Below are 16397 nucleotides of genomic sequence, written 5' to 3'. Positions count from 1 at the left end.
TGAAAGAGACACCGTTGAACAGAACTGACTCCATGTATGCATCTTAATTTTGCCAGTTCGGTGTTGAAGTCATGTTTTCACGAAGCATTCAGTGTGAGAGCACACATGTTGGACATTCACACCGTGAAAGCTTCACTCTGGCGTGCCACACTAATCTGCCATGTTCTGCTTCGTCGCTTCCTACAGCCTGACATCAACATCAAACTATGACGTCTTGTGAAAAACAAACAAGAAAAAAAGATAATATGCAAAATGTATAAAAATAAAAATACAATGAAAGGAGAAATGTGCGTTGTATTACGTTGTATTATATTTTATATTAGAAATTGTCGTTCGTGTAGTAACCATCAACCTGCCATCTATCAAAAGTGTCAACTCTTTGTGCCTGTCAAAAACACAAGCTATTAAACTTCTTAATATTTAAAAAATGCACATCTAAGACTCCTGGTTTGGTAAAGATCAGAGGTTTATGGTTAATCATAAAGACCACTTCTGGGTTTATTGAACTGTAACGTCATAGCAGTAAGAGTGCTGTAAGGCTATAAAGTGATTGTGATTGTGCTTTGCCAATGTTCTGTGGTCTGGTTCAGATAACAGTTCCTCTATTCTGGATTGGGGAGGAGGCTTAGCCCTTGTAGAAATAGCACTGACCAACACCTTCCTGGAACATTGGATAACGTGACTGGGTGTGTCTATGCTGACAGTATATAAATAAGTTCACCTGCATTATGCTGAAACTCCTATGCCACTGACACACCACACACGTTTGACTTTTGTGATCTTTTCTCCGTCACACCAAGAAGCCACTGATGGCGAACGTCTGCATCCTGGCCCTGGCCACCTGTCTGGTGACACTGGTAAGTCACAAGTTGGCTCTGAACTATTTGACTGACTGGAGTAGATTCGGTATATAAATTGATGTCGCAAATGTACTGTAGCACTGACTGGAGCAAGTGCAAAAGTGTCATATTCAGTGACAGCCATCAATTTCACAAAAGTAATTCTGGCTGCTCTGAAAATCAGAGCTACTGATCAGTTTTTTCAATTCAGTACACATAAAATTCCCGTGGGTTCATGCCATTTTTGTCATTGGGTGTGGTTGTGTTAGATACAACTTGTGATGACTTTACAATTGACAGTAATGGACAGAATACTTTTCCTGTTAGTCCCTGTCATCACCCCCTGCCCCTACTCTGCCCTGACAAGTTCAAAACACTTGCATTTGCATTAATAATAATAGCATTTGAAATTTGTCATTTTTTACAGTCTAAGCTATGTTGTTTGCGAAATTCTCAGTGAAATTTGTCCAATCGAGTGAAAATGTCATTCATTTTTTTTCACAGAGCACATTAACTATGTCACAAAATGCGACTAACTCAACTACTACGATGCCAGGGAAGATCAACACGACGATGGTTGCAAACCACACCATGGGGATGATGTCAAGCAGCCCCACAACAATGCCGTCAAACACAACCACCATGGTAACATCCAAGAACACCACGGCGACGCCAACAAACAGCACCACGGCGATGCCGTCCAACAGCACACCGGTGAAGCCATTCAACAGCACCACGGCAATGCCGTCCAACAGCACCACGGCAATGCCGTCCAACAGCACCACGGCGATGACGTCCAACAGCACACCGGTGAAGCCATTCAACAGCACCACGGCGATGCCGTCCAACAGCACCACGGTGACGCCATCCAACAGCACCATGACGATGCCAACAAACAGCACCATGACAACAACCCTCAACATGACTACGCCAATGAAAAACTCCACCACAATATTTGTATCCAGCACGACGCCATCCGGCAGTCCCGATGTTAAAGCTTCGTTAATAACCTGCGTTCTGCCTGCAATTTACCTGCTGTGGAAGTGAAGAATAATTGGACTAATACCAAACGGAGGAAGTACCCAGTGGGTGTGGGGGATTATGCCCACTGAAAGACTGCTAATGAGATTCAGATTAAAACATCCTGTGCAAGGTTAGGAGTGCTTACAAATCTAATATTATTTAATATAGGCTCAGTGGAACTATTGCAATACTGTAGTCATGAAGCTGACAACATCTTGGCCTGCCTAGCCAAAACTGAGCAAGAGAACACACACACACACACGCATATATACACGCACACACACACACACACACACACACACACACATGGACATACACACGGACACACATACAGACACGCACACACACATAAAATTTCTCTTCATGTTAACCGAAGAGAGATTGTTTAATATATTTACGTCACACTATTTCATTTTTATAACAGACTGTTGTAAATCAATAAAGTGAGGAAAAAAATCCATAGACGGACTCTTGCCGATGTGTCCGAACCAATCGTGTGTTTATGTGTTTGTGTGTTAGTGGGTGAATGGACAGAGCTGTGTGTGTCGGCGTGTCTGTGTGTTAGTGTGTGAATGTGAGAAAGTGAGTCTAATTGCTTATTTCAGCTGAAAATCTCATGTTTTCACCTGCAATAAATTCAAGCAGCACAACTGATTGAACCTGCTGACTTTTGGCTGCTGGGACCACTCATGGGAACCACATAAAAGATCAAACGCGAAACATGAAACCTAAAACAACTATGATAGACAAGAGGACTGTTTGAAAGCTGAACAAACAGAACTACGCCTAGACAATTTAGTACACCTAGATCAATTTGGAGGACCTTACAATCTAGAAGCTAAACCTAAACAAACAAAAACCTAAAAACCAAACAAACAGAATGATAGAAAAGGTTTTAACAAACAGGTGTTATACAGCGAAAAAAATGATGTCCAATAAAGAGAGAATAGAAGAATAAATTTTTAATCATAAAATTAACATTTCATCACCATCAGTACTAGAAGAGCTTATTATACTTTGTAAAAGTATAAATATGATTCTGGAGTCTTACGGACACGGTCACGATGAACCAGTTAAACCAGTTGTGGGATTTAACAGCAGCAATAACCACATGAAACTGAGAATCCATTGCATATTTCTTCATAGCTGGAACATGACAGAGGTGATGTAACTGCGTAGGTCTCCCCCAATGTCTTCCCAATGTTTTTCCTCGCCACTGTCATCTCTGGCTTGCTCATTAATAACCTGGACCCATGCATGTGTAAAGCTGCTTTGTGACATGTGTTGTAAAAAGAGCAATGTAAATAAATTTGACTTTGAACTTGACATTTGAGTTGTTATGCTGATTCATGAGCAACGGTCTCACGGTTCACTAGAAGAAAATGCTTTGTACAGTCATAATGTGCTACAAATACAACCAAGTAACCCGTGGCACATTTTGAAGAATTATGGACTAGTTAAAATAATCCCAGTACATGAAGGTGCCTGCATATAATGTCTTAAAAAAGACACAGAGGCCAGGAACTGTTCAGCGCTAACGTGAATAACAATGCTTTGTGAAGCATCTCAAGAGAAGTGTGTGGGAAACTATGAATTCAATGACATTTGTATGCAAAATACAACCAATGTGCTTAAACATACAGCATAAATGGAGGTTCATGGTCCAAATATGTTTGGAGGTCAGTGTACCACGTCTCTTCTTCATGATGTGGGTCAGATAAAATTCCTTCTAATTTGAGATGAGTAAAATGACCCGGGAGCTTTTGTGATGGTGAAGCTGCTCTATTTTAACGTTCTGGGGCGTGTCCTGAGCAGCGCGTAGAAGAAAAGATCCAGCATGTCTCCGACGCCAGACATATAATGTTCTGTTTAAGGAGCTCTTGTGATCTGCTGGCTGCCTGCACAAAGGGAAACAGTCAGGTGTTTTTTTTTCCAACCTTCACACCACGTGTCTCCACTCCATGAAACTACTGACTGTGGAACATTACATCCAAGCCTTGCTGGACTCTTTTCCTGGCACGAAGAAACCAGACGGCTGCCAGTCGACCAGTCTGTTCTCACACATGTATTCATGTGAATGAGCTGGTTTGAAAGACCTTGCATGTACCCACAATGCTTAGTGGCAAGACAGGGTTTCATGAACTCAACGTTCCCTTGGAGATCACAAAATATAGTACGGTTGGTACAGGCAAAGTGCCTTAGGTTTGATTTCTGTAGATCTCAGATTTCAGCAATCTGTTCATTGTAACAAATATCAATGTGTAGAGATTCCAGTTCTGAAATTCAGTGAAAAAGAAAAAAAAATCTACAATTTGCATCTGGTGCGTGAACGTGTCTACAAAATATGAAATAAAATTGAGCCATAACTTAAACAAAAACTGCTGGACTTCACTGCCATGTCATTTCTACTATGCAATGAACAGTTGTGTTAATTTTTGGTGGTAGTTTTTTAGGCTTGGGAGTTGCTTTGCTGTTGAATATTTCATTCCTCTTGTTAATGTCATTAAGGACATGGTCCCTGTGACCTTCCTGGTCAAATAAAGGGGTAAATAAATACCATTCATGTAAAAGCAAGAGGAAATATTTTTAAAGAAAATAGCATATAATTCCCTGTTTATGCAAACTAGTTAGGTTTTCAGTTCACATTAACATATCTTCAGTTAGACATATCTTCCTAGAATGTAGTTATATATATAGTGGATTATAGTTCAGCTTTTAACACCATCCTCCCCCACAGTCTCGTGAGTAGACTGCTGAACCTTGGTCTACCTCATTCTACATGCCTTTGGATTAAGGAGATATTTTCTGACCGCTCATAGAGCGTCAGGATCGTCCCACACAGCTCTCACAGCTCACACACTCAGCACCGGTTCCCCTCGATGGCTGCGTGCTGAGCCATTTGCTCTTCTGCCTCTAGACCTTCAGCATGTAGACCTCTGACTGTACCCCCATCCACACCAGCAACTCCTTCATTAAGTATGCAGATGACACCACACCTGTAGGACATATCACTGGAGGAGACGAGTCCGTTTACTGGGATGAAGTGGAACGGCTGACGGTGAAGTGCTGAGAAAACGACCTGCTCCTGAGCATGTCCAAAACCAAGGAGCTAATCATAATCATTCAGGAGAAACAAAATGGACATTTGACGCATTCTCATTGGTGGGACCCATGTGGAAAAGGTCACACTTTCGGAAACACTGAACTGGGACAGGAACATCACACACACAAAGAAGGCACAGCTAAGACTCCACTTTCTGAGAATCAATTTGCATCTGGTGCGTGAACGTGTCTACAAAATATGAAATAAAACTGAGCCATAACATAAACATAAACTGCTGGACATTTCTACTATGGAATGAACAATTGTGTTAATTTTTGGTGTTCATCATATTTAATAGTTTTTTAGGCTTGGGAGTTGCTTTGCTGTTGAATATTTCATTCCTCTTGTTAATGTCATTAAGGACATGGTCCCTGTGACCTGCCTGGTCAAATAAAGGGTTAAATAAATACCATTCATATAAAAGCAAGAGGAAATATTTTTTAAAGAAAATAGCATATAATTTCCTGTTTATGCAAACTAGTTAGGTTTTCAGTTCACATTAACATAGCTTCAGTTAGACATTTCTTCCTAGAATCCTAGAATGTAGTTAAATAAAGTGGATTATAGTTCAGCACACCCATCCACACCAGCAACTCTTTCATTAAGTATGCAGATGACACCACAGCTGTAGGACATATCACTGGAGGAGATGAGTCCGCTTACTGGGATGAAGACTCCACTTCATCCCAGAGGAAAAATAACCTAGACGAGAGATCGCTTGTGACTTTGTACCACTACACCACAGAGCATCCTCACACACTGCCTCTGTACGTGGTTTGCCAGCTGCACGGTCACTAATATAGCAGAGAAGATCATTGGGTGCCCTTTACCCACACTGGAGGATCTTCATGGTCCTTACTGTCTTAGGGGAACCAATACCAGCCTTAAGGACTCACCCCTTCCTGGCCAACTCTGTTGGAGCCACTGTCGTCAGGTATAGGACCATCAAAGACAAACAGACTGAATAACAGCTTCTACCTGCCCGCTGTTAGAGCTTTGAATGCTATTTATTCTGTATATTTCTCTTCTCCTTCTTTGTTGTTCATTTAAAGTTTTATATGTGCACTGGAAAGACCTGTAGTTTACTTTTCGTGGTACTCGTTACAATGACAATAAAGAATCTGAATCGGAAACATCTGTGATTAATTTAGCAGCTCCTGAACAATTAACAGTTCCACTGTGATGTCAGTGGTGCTAACCACTGCAGTGAGTGATCACCCACACGTTCTTACATCTGCTAGTGATACATAATAGTGAGATCATAATAGTGAGATCATTTTTGATTAACCTGTCTCACCAATAAGAGTCAGTCAAAATAAATTAAAAGCGCCCACAATGTGTACTACGGTGTCATGACTAACTAATCGTATTTTATGGAATAAACAAATACATCTTCAATATGTATATAAGATGCATTTATTATATGCTTATACACACATAAGATGCATGTATGAATGTGTTGCGGTGTGCCAGGCACCAAGCCTGAGAGACCTGAACACTGACACACACACACACACACACACACACACACACACACACACACACACACACACACACACACACACACACACACACACACACACACACACAAAACACACACGCAAAGCACACAAGCGCACCTGCCCCGCTCCCAGTCACCTGATTACTGAACACGAGCACCTTGTTTGTTCTGTGGCCTGGAGCTGACTGTACTTTTAGGGCTCATCAGAACAGCGTCCGGAAGATGTGCTGTGTGCTCACCCTCCCCCCCCCTGCTACCCTTACTATGTGTATATATTTATATTAAATACTCCTACATTTTTACCTAACATAAAAATACACTTCCTTAACATTTGGAGTTGGAAATGAACAACAGATGAATGTTTATAGATGTTTGATATGTGATACTGCTTGTAACTATGTGTGTTTATATGTATGTATGGTCCACACCATGGTTATGTATTATGGTCCACACACGCACGCACTTCTATCAGTAAAACAGGTCACGTTATTTCCGGGGTTATTGCTTCATTAACTTTTGTCTATCAGCATTCTAAGGTTCAGGCAATATAAAGTTTGTCATCATCATCTAAGTACGTCTGAGACACCCTGCGACTTTAAAACACTGCAGCAAAGGTTAAGATGTTTATAAGGAAATCAATATAGAAAATGGGTTTACTTAAGATGTGCGTGATTATGAAATAAATATTGAAAAAGGGTTTATTTAAGGGCTTTGTAGTTATGAAATCAATATAGAAAATGTAAGGAATACACAAATAAAGAAATAATACAAATGGCGCAGTAAACAAAACAAGGAGTGTGAGCAAAGCGCAGAAGGCGGTAAGAGTCGTCGAGCGCTCTGAGGAAGGCGTCCACGGGAGGTTCCTGCAGTCCCGCTGCACTGACAGTCTCAGGATGTGAGTCCAATGCACAGAACCGTAAGGCAGGACCTGTGGGTTTATATAGTGAACGGAGGGACAGGTGCAGGTAATCTGGTAATGCATGTCAATAATAAGGTGTTTGGGAAGGGGGGAGGGGTGTGTGATGAGAGGTTGTGTTAGTGGGTGTCCACCTCACTGGAGACAGCCTACCGTGACAGAAAACAGCAAAAATACTGGGTAACAAGATAGCTGATTCTAATGTCATATACAGTACAGACTAAATTATAATTTGGTACTACTAATGACATTTCTAATGTTGAGTTTGTTAGCACAGTAACCACAAATTATACACAACTTATTTTTATTATGACTGTAATTTGTTCATATGTACATCTCATGAGCAGGTGCTTTTATGCAGTAATACAAGACATAACAACAGGTATTCGGTAGAAAACAGTTTTATTTTATTTGTTTTGTTTATAAGCTTTTAAAAATATTTGTTTACTCAAGTGTGCCATTAAATCTTTGGTTCACCTTCACCCCCTCATTAGTCCTCAGCACGGCATACAGCTAACAGGGCCTTCTGGAGGTCTCCTGTGAACTGTTTCTGTGGAGAGAATTTCAGAATGAAAAACGTGTTTGTTTACGTGCGCTGCTGCATGGTTCTGTGATAGAATATCTCTAACCATCACAAAAATCAGCAGCACACGTATAAATCGCTCCATTTCAGATCACTGAATTCATTGCCAGTACACATGGCACAATATTGGAAAGATTCCTGACAAAGAGTGTGTGTGTGTGTGTGTGTGTGTGTGTATGTCACATATAGGGACCTGTAAAGTGGTGTAAAGGGAGGTCCCGGTTTCCTTCTTGAATGCCACCCGTACGGCCCGGAGATCCACCTCACTGTGAGACACCATCACTCCCTGCACCAGCGGCCACTGTCCACAACACACAGCGGCTGTAAGACCACACATCTGGGGTTCTCTCACCGCACTCTCTCCTTATTCTAATCTTTAGGATTGTCTGCGCATGGGTGTCACTATTAGAAGGCTTTACCTTCATGGTTTGGATCCGCTGGGCCAAGTAGAGATGTGAGTTCTCTATGCATCGCACTGAGGGGAAAATCAAAGGAGAAGTTCTGGTGACTTTCCCTTGCTCACACATACAGAGTTTCACTCTCTCTCTTAAACACACACACACACCTTACCTAGAGTTTGCAAACCCAGTCTGAAGTCTCCAGAGAAAATTCCTCCGAAGCGTTTCTCTATAATTTCACTCACATCCTGGTCTATTACAGCCTCCAGGTATATTAACACTAAAAGACAGTACACTTTAATCAGTTAATGATTTGTACCATGGTTCTCAAATTCAGATCCTTGAAGGTTGCATTATTAAATATTTATTTTTCCCCTCATACACTAACACACCTGACCCGATTCATCTTATCAGTTCATCATTAAGAACAGCAGACTGAGACATGACCCCTCTTGGGCTAATCCCGGAGAGCCCTGGGACACGGTACCGTTGCTGAGATGTGCTGGATGTCTGGAGGTGAGTATTCGGATCCACACCTCTGCATCTACCTTCTTGCCATAGAGCTCCTCTGATAAAGCCTGCAAGGAATTGACAATGCTGACCTCTAACCCCTAGGACTGGAAAACCTGTGAATCTCAATTGTCAGGCAAAGTGATGAGACTGACTGACTCTGACTGATTCTATCCCGGACAATCAATATTTGCTCACATTAACATCGGGCAGCACAGAGAGATTATTACCCATTTTTCTGCTTGCATTAGAAGTCAAAAAACAAACACTGCCATGTTCACCAACGTGAACTTTAGATTCAGGACAGCCCAGCGGCACTGACCAAACAGACGCAGTGTCAACAATCTTCGCCGTTTAGCTTGTTATCGGGAATTACACTTGCGAAAGGAGTGAGGAAAAAAGAAAAAAAAGAACGAAATGTCACCTTGACCACTCTCGTTACCTCTGTGTGACATGGATGGAAGGGTGTGTACTATGTACACAGTGGAGAAATACACCTACCATCACGTCCTGTTCAAGCAGACCAGGCTGGTGTTCCTTCTACAGAGAGGAAATGAAAGATCATGATGAAGGGGGAGTGGCCGGGACAACTTCAAATTTGGACAACGGTTGTTTGGATAACACAGTTGCTGTGACTGTCACTGGTCAAGAGACTGACTGGGAAACCTTGGGACGTCGGCGACGTTACCTTAAGCAAAGCTACAAGCAGCCTGCTGAAATCTCCACTCGTCTCACTCACCAAGTCCTTCTCAAGATTGCGTTTATATTCTGCAAGATATGAGTTACGACATGTTATGCGTCATCTGAAAGGCCATGTGAAATTTAAAAAATTGGCATAGATTAAAAACATATTAAGTATTATCACTGTTATCACACTGGAAGCACAAGGTTATTATTGAAAAGCTCTTTAATAATTTATTGCTATTCATAGTGCAAATGATAAGAACACATTTATGACACAGCTATTATGGATCAGACCTAACACCTTGTGCGTGACGGCACAAAACTGTACAACTGTATTATTAGAAAGGCTTTCTAACTGATAACATGATTATAGCTCTTTATGACTCGGGCTGTGAGGAGGGTTGTCTTCATGATTCTCTCTGCTGAACCTTTATTGTAAGCAGCTGTGATGGTTGACAGCTGTTCTGGTGTCCTTGTACATAAGATCTCCAACAGCGTTTCTTCATCTGTACCAAGACCCTGTACACACACACACACACACACACACACACACACACACACACTATATATATATATATATATATATATATATATATATATATATATATATATATATATATATATATATATATATATATATATATATACACACACAGTATAAATATATAACTTCTCCTATATAACTATATAACTTCTCCTTCGAGTGGGAAGTGTTGTACTGGGAGGAATTAGCAATTAGCTTATTTACTGGGAGGGTTAAACTGGGAAAGTGAGAGAGTGTACTGTGAGAGACAGTATCAATCAGTGTGTGTGTGTGTGTGTGTGTGTGTGTGTGTGTGTGTGTGTGCGCATAGCATGGGGCTTTAAAGTATATATATATATATATATATATATATATATATATATATATATATATATATATATATATATATATATATAACTTTAAAGCCCCATGCCCCATGGGCTTTATTAATGTATGAATGTTCTGATTTATGTTATGATCTACTTTTTCATATACAAACTATTTCCTCTTCCTCCCAATTCAGAAGCACTTTGCTTGCACAGGTGATGAAGGACCACAAAGAAAATGAATGACCTCTGACCTCCATGGCTTGTCGTAGGCGATAAGCCTCAAATTGCTCTGGGGGCATCATCAGACAAAGAATCAGAGACTGCAGATTGCCCGACAAAACCTTCTTTAAACCAGCCACCAAGTCCTGTAAAACACACACACACACACACACACACACACACACACACACACACACACACACACACACACACACACACACACACAGATATTGCACAAATTCTCAGATTCTCAGACGCAGATATGATGTAATGATGTAGTTGATCAGCTGATTACTTTCTGAATGGTGATCTGGTATGACGCTCTCAGGCTCTGTCTCTGAGCATTGCTGCGATTGGTCAGGATCCTCAACAGAGTGTTCACGTCTGTATAAATACATCAGAACAGCTTGAAATATACCATATGCATCATTAAACATACTTTTTACTCATACCTTGCTAAGTAAATTATATTAAAGTAGACTTTTTCATGGTTTATTAAAGCATATATTTCAAAATATGCCTGGGACAAACCTGGCCTATTTCCATACATCAGAGACAACCACTGTACATGTAATCACAAGCACCTCTGCTTTATGAGTGTTTAGAAGGCCTTGTCACTGCCTGTCAAGTAAACCTCCTGCCAGCCGCACCGGCCCCCGTCTTAGACTGTAAAAGTCTTTTTCTTCCTGACTGGCTGTTACGGCTGCAATAAGCGCTTGACCTCTCTTAGGACCCACAGCGTCATATCTCTGGTCCTTCTGATGCTCACTGGCATGCAGTTCCAGTCAGGCAGGGTCGAAAGCATCATTAGCTGACACGTACCTTTCTGCTCAAGGGCAGCCTGGATCTCAGTGATATCTCTCTCCACCTTGAAGTCTGGGAACGGGGGCACAGTCCCCAGATTGTCCTGACACAAGTCATGAGGAGAGAGTGTGAAGAGAAGAAGGGGTGGTGTAAGGGTCACTGTTTTTGGGCTTTGACTGAAGCCTTTTGGCATTTAGCATTGGTATTGTTCTTCCTGTGGTTGGTATTATACCTGTGCTAATTTTGTCATTCTTTCTAGGTGTCCCCATTAACGTATGTAGCGGTGTCCTCGCTCAATTGTGTCATAGACTGTGAGCTTTTGTAGTGGTTAGGGTACGTTCAAGTGGCAAAGTGTTTAACAGAGCACTTTTGTAAGTCTGTCGGGATAAGAGTGTCTGCTAAATGCTAAATGCTAAATGAGTGTGGGCAGGTTCACGCCTGAAGTACTTCTGTCTGAAAAGCCTCCATTCTTTTGCCTGTTTTCTTTAACTGTACTATTTTATTACTATTATTATTCAGTGTACCAGTCCATTTTGAACCTGACTAGCGTGTTAAGCAAAAAAATCTACTCACATTGGTAGGCACTGATTCCATAGTATCCATGGAAATGCACTTTATCTTGAACGTAGGTAAATCAATAGCACGCAATAGGTGAGATTCCTGGAATACCAAAGACAGTTGAAGGAGAGTGATCATTAACATCATGTTAGCTCTCATTCACCTAATACTTACATCTAAAACATAACATATCTGTTCAGACTACTGTATTGTGCAAGGAGAAAAAGAATTCATACTTTAATAGACTATTACAGAATGAACCTAATCTTACACAGATTACTGTGTAATGTGCCACAATGCGCCAAAAGAGAGAAAAAACTAAGCAGACATTACATTTTAAGATTAAATCACTTTTTTTTGCTGTTACACCAGTGGTTTTTCTAACCCCTGTGGACACACGGTCATGATGTAACAGGCTAAAAGTAGGCTATATCGCATGTTAAAATGTCTTACCTGCTGCAGAATGAAGAATAAGACAGGTATGAGGACAGGAACAGAGACGTGATTGTAGGCAAGACTATCTGTTCATCTTAGCTACCCGAAACCACCCACGAAAAAAACCCTCAGCCTCTCACAAACTGAACTATTTCAAGATTAACATGAACAGGCAACTTTGAATAATATGTCTTCAAAAACACAGTCCCACACATTTTGACAGGGTATTGGATGAGCAAATCAGTTAAGACCTTTACTGGGAGCCTTTTAAATGGCCCTTACATAGCAGTGATCTAAAGCAATCTACTGAAAACTACCCAGTACAACATTTCTACCACTTAACGTCATGTGGGCACATAATGTTATATGGGTAAAATGAATGGATACATGCTGTTTGAAGTGGGCCGTTGTCACTCCCACAGTTCAGTCAATTGTCTGTTTTGCTTTTTTCCTTTAACCAAATTCATGAAATTTAAATGAAGGCAACATAAGGTTCTTCTGTTGTACATTTTACAGGTGCTATGTGCTGAATGTGAGAGAAATTAGCATGAAGCACACACCCCTCAAGTGCCTGTTGTTTGTGCTGTGTGTAAAAGACAGATCAGTTTGCATCGCTGGGCTTAGCGTCATTGGTCCACAGCTCCAACGCAGACAATGACATAATGGTCTCAGCACCTAATATCAGAACAAAAGAAACAAAGAGATATTCACACTCTCTAATCAGATCAGATATCTATTCCCTGGCTATGGCCAATAAGTTAGCATACACACCTCCATGCTAACTGGCAACTCAAATATTTCTATATGCACTGGAATCCTCACAGAACACCTGGCGTGATATGAACTCAAAAGCGATGGCAAAAGGAAGAATTTGAACAGGGAACGTACTCAAGTCTGTGTCTTGTACCTGAAGACGCTAGTGAGCGTAACACGAGGATAACGGGAAGAACAAAAGCTGAGGGCAGAGCAGGGCTCGGCGGCCGGTGTGACCTTCTCAGGTCACTCCTGATGACATAGGATGGATATACCATGGCCCACGCTGAGTGCTGACCGCTTGGCAGTTATGGGACACAACCGGTACTTGGCATCACCCTGGGTAAGGTGGCAGTAGGCATCACACGGCAGCTCCTGGGTGATCCCAACGTGTCCCCGGATGTCCTTGCTATGTGGAAAACCAGACAAAGTCCCTGTTGTCTGAACCGGCTATGAATCCGGCAATGTATTCATAATGCATTGTAAGTGCATTCATAAATTATTCAGAATGGTTTGATATAGTGTTCATCATACCTCTGTAACTATACATAGGTGATAGGCACACCTATGAAATGGTATTACACCATAGCATAAGGTTTCATGACAATGCTTTATAGTGACAATGCATTATAATACACATTTTAAATGTTTTTAAAAATTGTTGGTGAGACCAGTGTCATTACAATATTATGTTCATTCACATACAGCTTTATAAAAACTCACAAAAAATGCATTCCCTCTAACTAGCATGAATTCGTAAAAATTCACTTTACGAAAACATATAAGCTTCATTTTTATGGATGTTTAACAATTATGTACAACTACAGGGGTTTATATCAAGAGTTATAAATACTTTACCAACTTTATGAACACATTTAAAATGCATTTTGAAAAACAGATTCATAGAAAGTATTAAAAAATGGAAATGTTGACAGAAATTTTAATAATCTCAGTTATTGAGATTTTTGTGTTTATTAACATATGTTTGACCTCATATTTGACATGTTAAAAAAACAAACAAATGTGTTTGTGTATGTACATGTGTGTATGTTTAGTGTCAAGGGGCTAAACAGAGAACGGTGTGTAACAGAATGTGGATGAACTACTCTCACCAGTGTCTGCATAACACGGTGTCACTCATGCAGTTCAGTCCCACGCTCAGTCTGGAATGGCAGATTATATCACACTGCATTTATATATTTTTTGAGTTGACTCCCACACTGGGGTGCAGCTGGACAGAGCTACTTGGTTTTCAGGTGGAGATCACTATTTCACTATTTCACCTGCAACCCACGGGGCTGGTCTTACAAGCATCTCACACCAGGAACAAAGCAATACATCATGTCTCATGTCAGTCAACATTTGATTTAGGCCTACTGGTTGATCAGTTTTGAACAGTGCTCCTATCTCTCTACCAGGGCTCTCAAGTCTCACGCATTGAGCGTGTGACACACGCATTTGACCGTCTTCACACGCTCACACGCCACACTTCCGATTTCACACGGCGAGAAAAATAAATCTAGTTTATTTACCTCCGATCCATATCTATGGATCAACAACTCTCCCCGTCAACAACTCTCACACTCTGACATGAATCCAAAACTTGAGAGCCCTGTCTCTATATTCAACTGTGGCGTCATTCAAGAGCTTCAGCAACCCGTGAAAATGGCCCAGAACCCCACTAGCATAGCTAGAAAAGACAGCAATTAGGAGTTTCTACTCAAAATACACGTTTTGTGTAAATTGCCCCACCAATTCCCTGAGAACGTACTCCACTGATATAAGGTCAGCCCAGTTTAATCAGCACACCGACTGACACCGTATAACACTGATCTCCAGTCAGTCACTAAAAGGTGTGCGTTGTACTTGAGATTGTTGCCATGAAAGGTTAAAAAATTCAGCGACGACTAGCGTAAACGATAACGTGAGCGACACTAACACAGAAATAAAAAGACGAGAGGACCAAAGGGATCGTTCAGCAGGTGGACAGACTGAACAGGTCAAACCAGTGAAGTCAAACTGTGTAGACCTGCTGCTGCACGCGCAGATGAGAGCGTATATACCAGCCTTTGATAAAAATGTAAAATGTCGACTTTCTGACGACAAAAAAATGAGGTTCAAAGTATTCTGGTACGAGAAGTGCCGGTGCACTCCTGGGCCTTTAGACATTTCCCTCAAGTAGATCAGGAATCATAAGCGCCTTGTGGTTAAGTCATAAAAACATCAGTGAGGATGGACAGGTGGAATAGGGGTTTGGCGCGAGGGATTAAATAACGTGTCTCGTGCCTTTGAGGTGCCAAATAGAAGAGGAAACTGGTCTGATTCCCGCTCCTATATATAGAATTAAACTAAAATATACATCTTAAGTAATAAAAATGGATGTTGTGGTGTGTGTTTTATAGTTTAATGTTATTTATTTATTTTGTATCTGATGGAATTACATCCCCTTGTATTACCAAAGCTAAACAAGCCAGCTCAAACTGAATTAGAAACTGCTAAGTCATATCAATATTATTATTGTTAGTTGCTAGACAATATCTAGTTTTTTAGGTTTCATGTTCCATGTCAAACAAATCAAAAGTTGTATTACGCTTTGACTAGGCTAAGCAAGTCACTAGGCTGTAGGCTGTGACTAGAGAAAGATTGAACTATTTCATACCTTTATTACAGTCCAGTTTTATTCCAACTTTGAGTAGCAAATCTCGCTGTTTTACGTTGAAATGTAGTGAAATATGTGAAAAATATGTGAAAAAGTCTCTTGAAGTTATTAAATTAAAAATGTTTGAAAAAGACACCTAAATATAGTAAAGAATATGTATTTTGTTACTGTACACAACTTCAGTGTAATAAGAATGAAAAGTTTCATATTCAACAGAGGTTTCAACTCTTGTAAAGAGTTTAATGTGGCTTTGTCATTTCATGTACTTGAGGGTCACACCCTGAAATGCAGAATTTTATAGAAGTTAATTTCTAATCAACTGAAACATGAACAAAGCAGTTTATATATATATATTTTTTTTTTATTTTAAAAATTAAAGCCAGACCCTGATGTATTCACATTGTGCTTTGACAAATAAAATTACAGAATACAGTTAAAAGTATTAATACTCAGATTATTATATATTTTTTGGCATTTATTGGCAAATGTTAAAAACTCTTCTTCAATAGCTCAGAATGAAACCAAGATAAAAACCAAGGTAAATGAATAATTCCTATAAC

At 40.4% G+C, this 16397-nt stretch overlaps 2 protein-coding genes across 4 annotated transcripts; one reads left to right on the top strand and one right to left on the bottom strand.

Annotated features, from left to right (window-relative positions):
- The first annotated feature begins 699 nt into the window (after positions 1–699).
- Positions 700–3188, top strand: LOC143501224 (uncharacterized). Its single transcript, XM_076994798.1, has 2 exons — positions 700–857; positions 1344–3188. The coding sequence occupies exons 1-2, from the start codon at positions 810–812 to the stop codon at positions 1884–1886; spliced, it is 591 nt and encodes a 196-aa protein (XP_076850913.1). The 5' UTR covers positions 700–809; the 3' UTR covers positions 1887–3188.
- Positions 3189–7767: 4579 nt separating this feature from the next.
- On the bottom strand, positions 7768–14341 carry anxa14 (annexin A14). 3 transcript variants are annotated; one of them, XM_076994789.1, is made up of 15 exons: positions 14291–14341; positions 13314–13587; positions 12986–13100; positions 12006–12092; positions 11451–11535; positions 10924–11012; positions 10661–10774; positions 9986–10076; positions 9562–9641; positions 9375–9413; positions 8851–8941; positions 8536–8643; positions 8385–8440; positions 8159–8266; positions 7768–7932 (listed from the first exon to the last, which is right to left on the bottom strand). In XM_076994789.1, exons 4-15 carry the CDS (start codon positions 12033–12035, stop codon positions 7873–7875), a joined length of 951 nt encoding a protein of 316 aa, XP_076850904.1. In that variant the 5' UTR covers positions 12036–12092; positions 12986–13100; positions 13314–13587; positions 14291–14341; the 3' UTR covers positions 7768–7872. The 3 variants fall into 3 exon arrangements, with proteins under 3 accessions (XP_076850904.1, XP_076850905.1, XP_076850903.1); XM_076994790.1 differs by having other exon boundaries at positions 13333–13587; XM_076994788.1 differs by lacking the exons at positions 12986–13100; positions 13314–13587; positions 14291–14341 and adding an exon at positions 12444–12873.
- Between the last annotated feature and the right edge of the window lie 2056 nt (positions 14342–16397).

Source organism: Brachyhypopomus gauderio, unplaced genomic scaffold, assembly GCF_052324685.1.
Source record: "Brachyhypopomus gauderio isolate BG-103 unplaced genomic scaffold, BGAUD_0.2 sc163, whole genome shotgun sequence".
NCBI lineage: Eukaryota > Metazoa > Chordata > Actinopteri > Gymnotiformes > Hypopomidae > Brachyhypopomus > Brachyhypopomus gauderio.
The sequence above is the reverse complement of the archived record's forward strand: the minus strand, read 5'-3'. Positions and strand labels throughout refer to the sequence as shown.

Bases quoted from the DNA above. Each gene is read 5' to 3' on its own strand.
- anxa14 (XM_076994789.1), bottom strand. From the start codon at position 12,035: ATGGATACTATGGAATCAGTGCCTACCAAT. The intron at 9,642-9,985 runs GTTCAGCAGAGA...CATATCTTGCAG, and splicing joins CACAGCTGCTTACAATAAAG to AATATAAACGCAATCTTGAG. The intron at 8,267-8,384 runs GTAAAGCCTTCT...TGTTGTGGACAG, and splicing joins AGCGGATCCAAACCATGAAG to TGGCCGCTGGTGCAGGGAGT.
- LOC143501224 (XM_076994798.1), top strand. From the start codon at position 810: ATGGCGAACGTCTGCATCCTGGCCCTGGCCACCTGTCTGGTGACACTG. The intron at 858-1,343 runs GTAAGTCACAAG...TTTTTTTCACAG, and splicing joins CCACCTGTCTGGTGACACTG to AGCACATTAACTATGTCACA.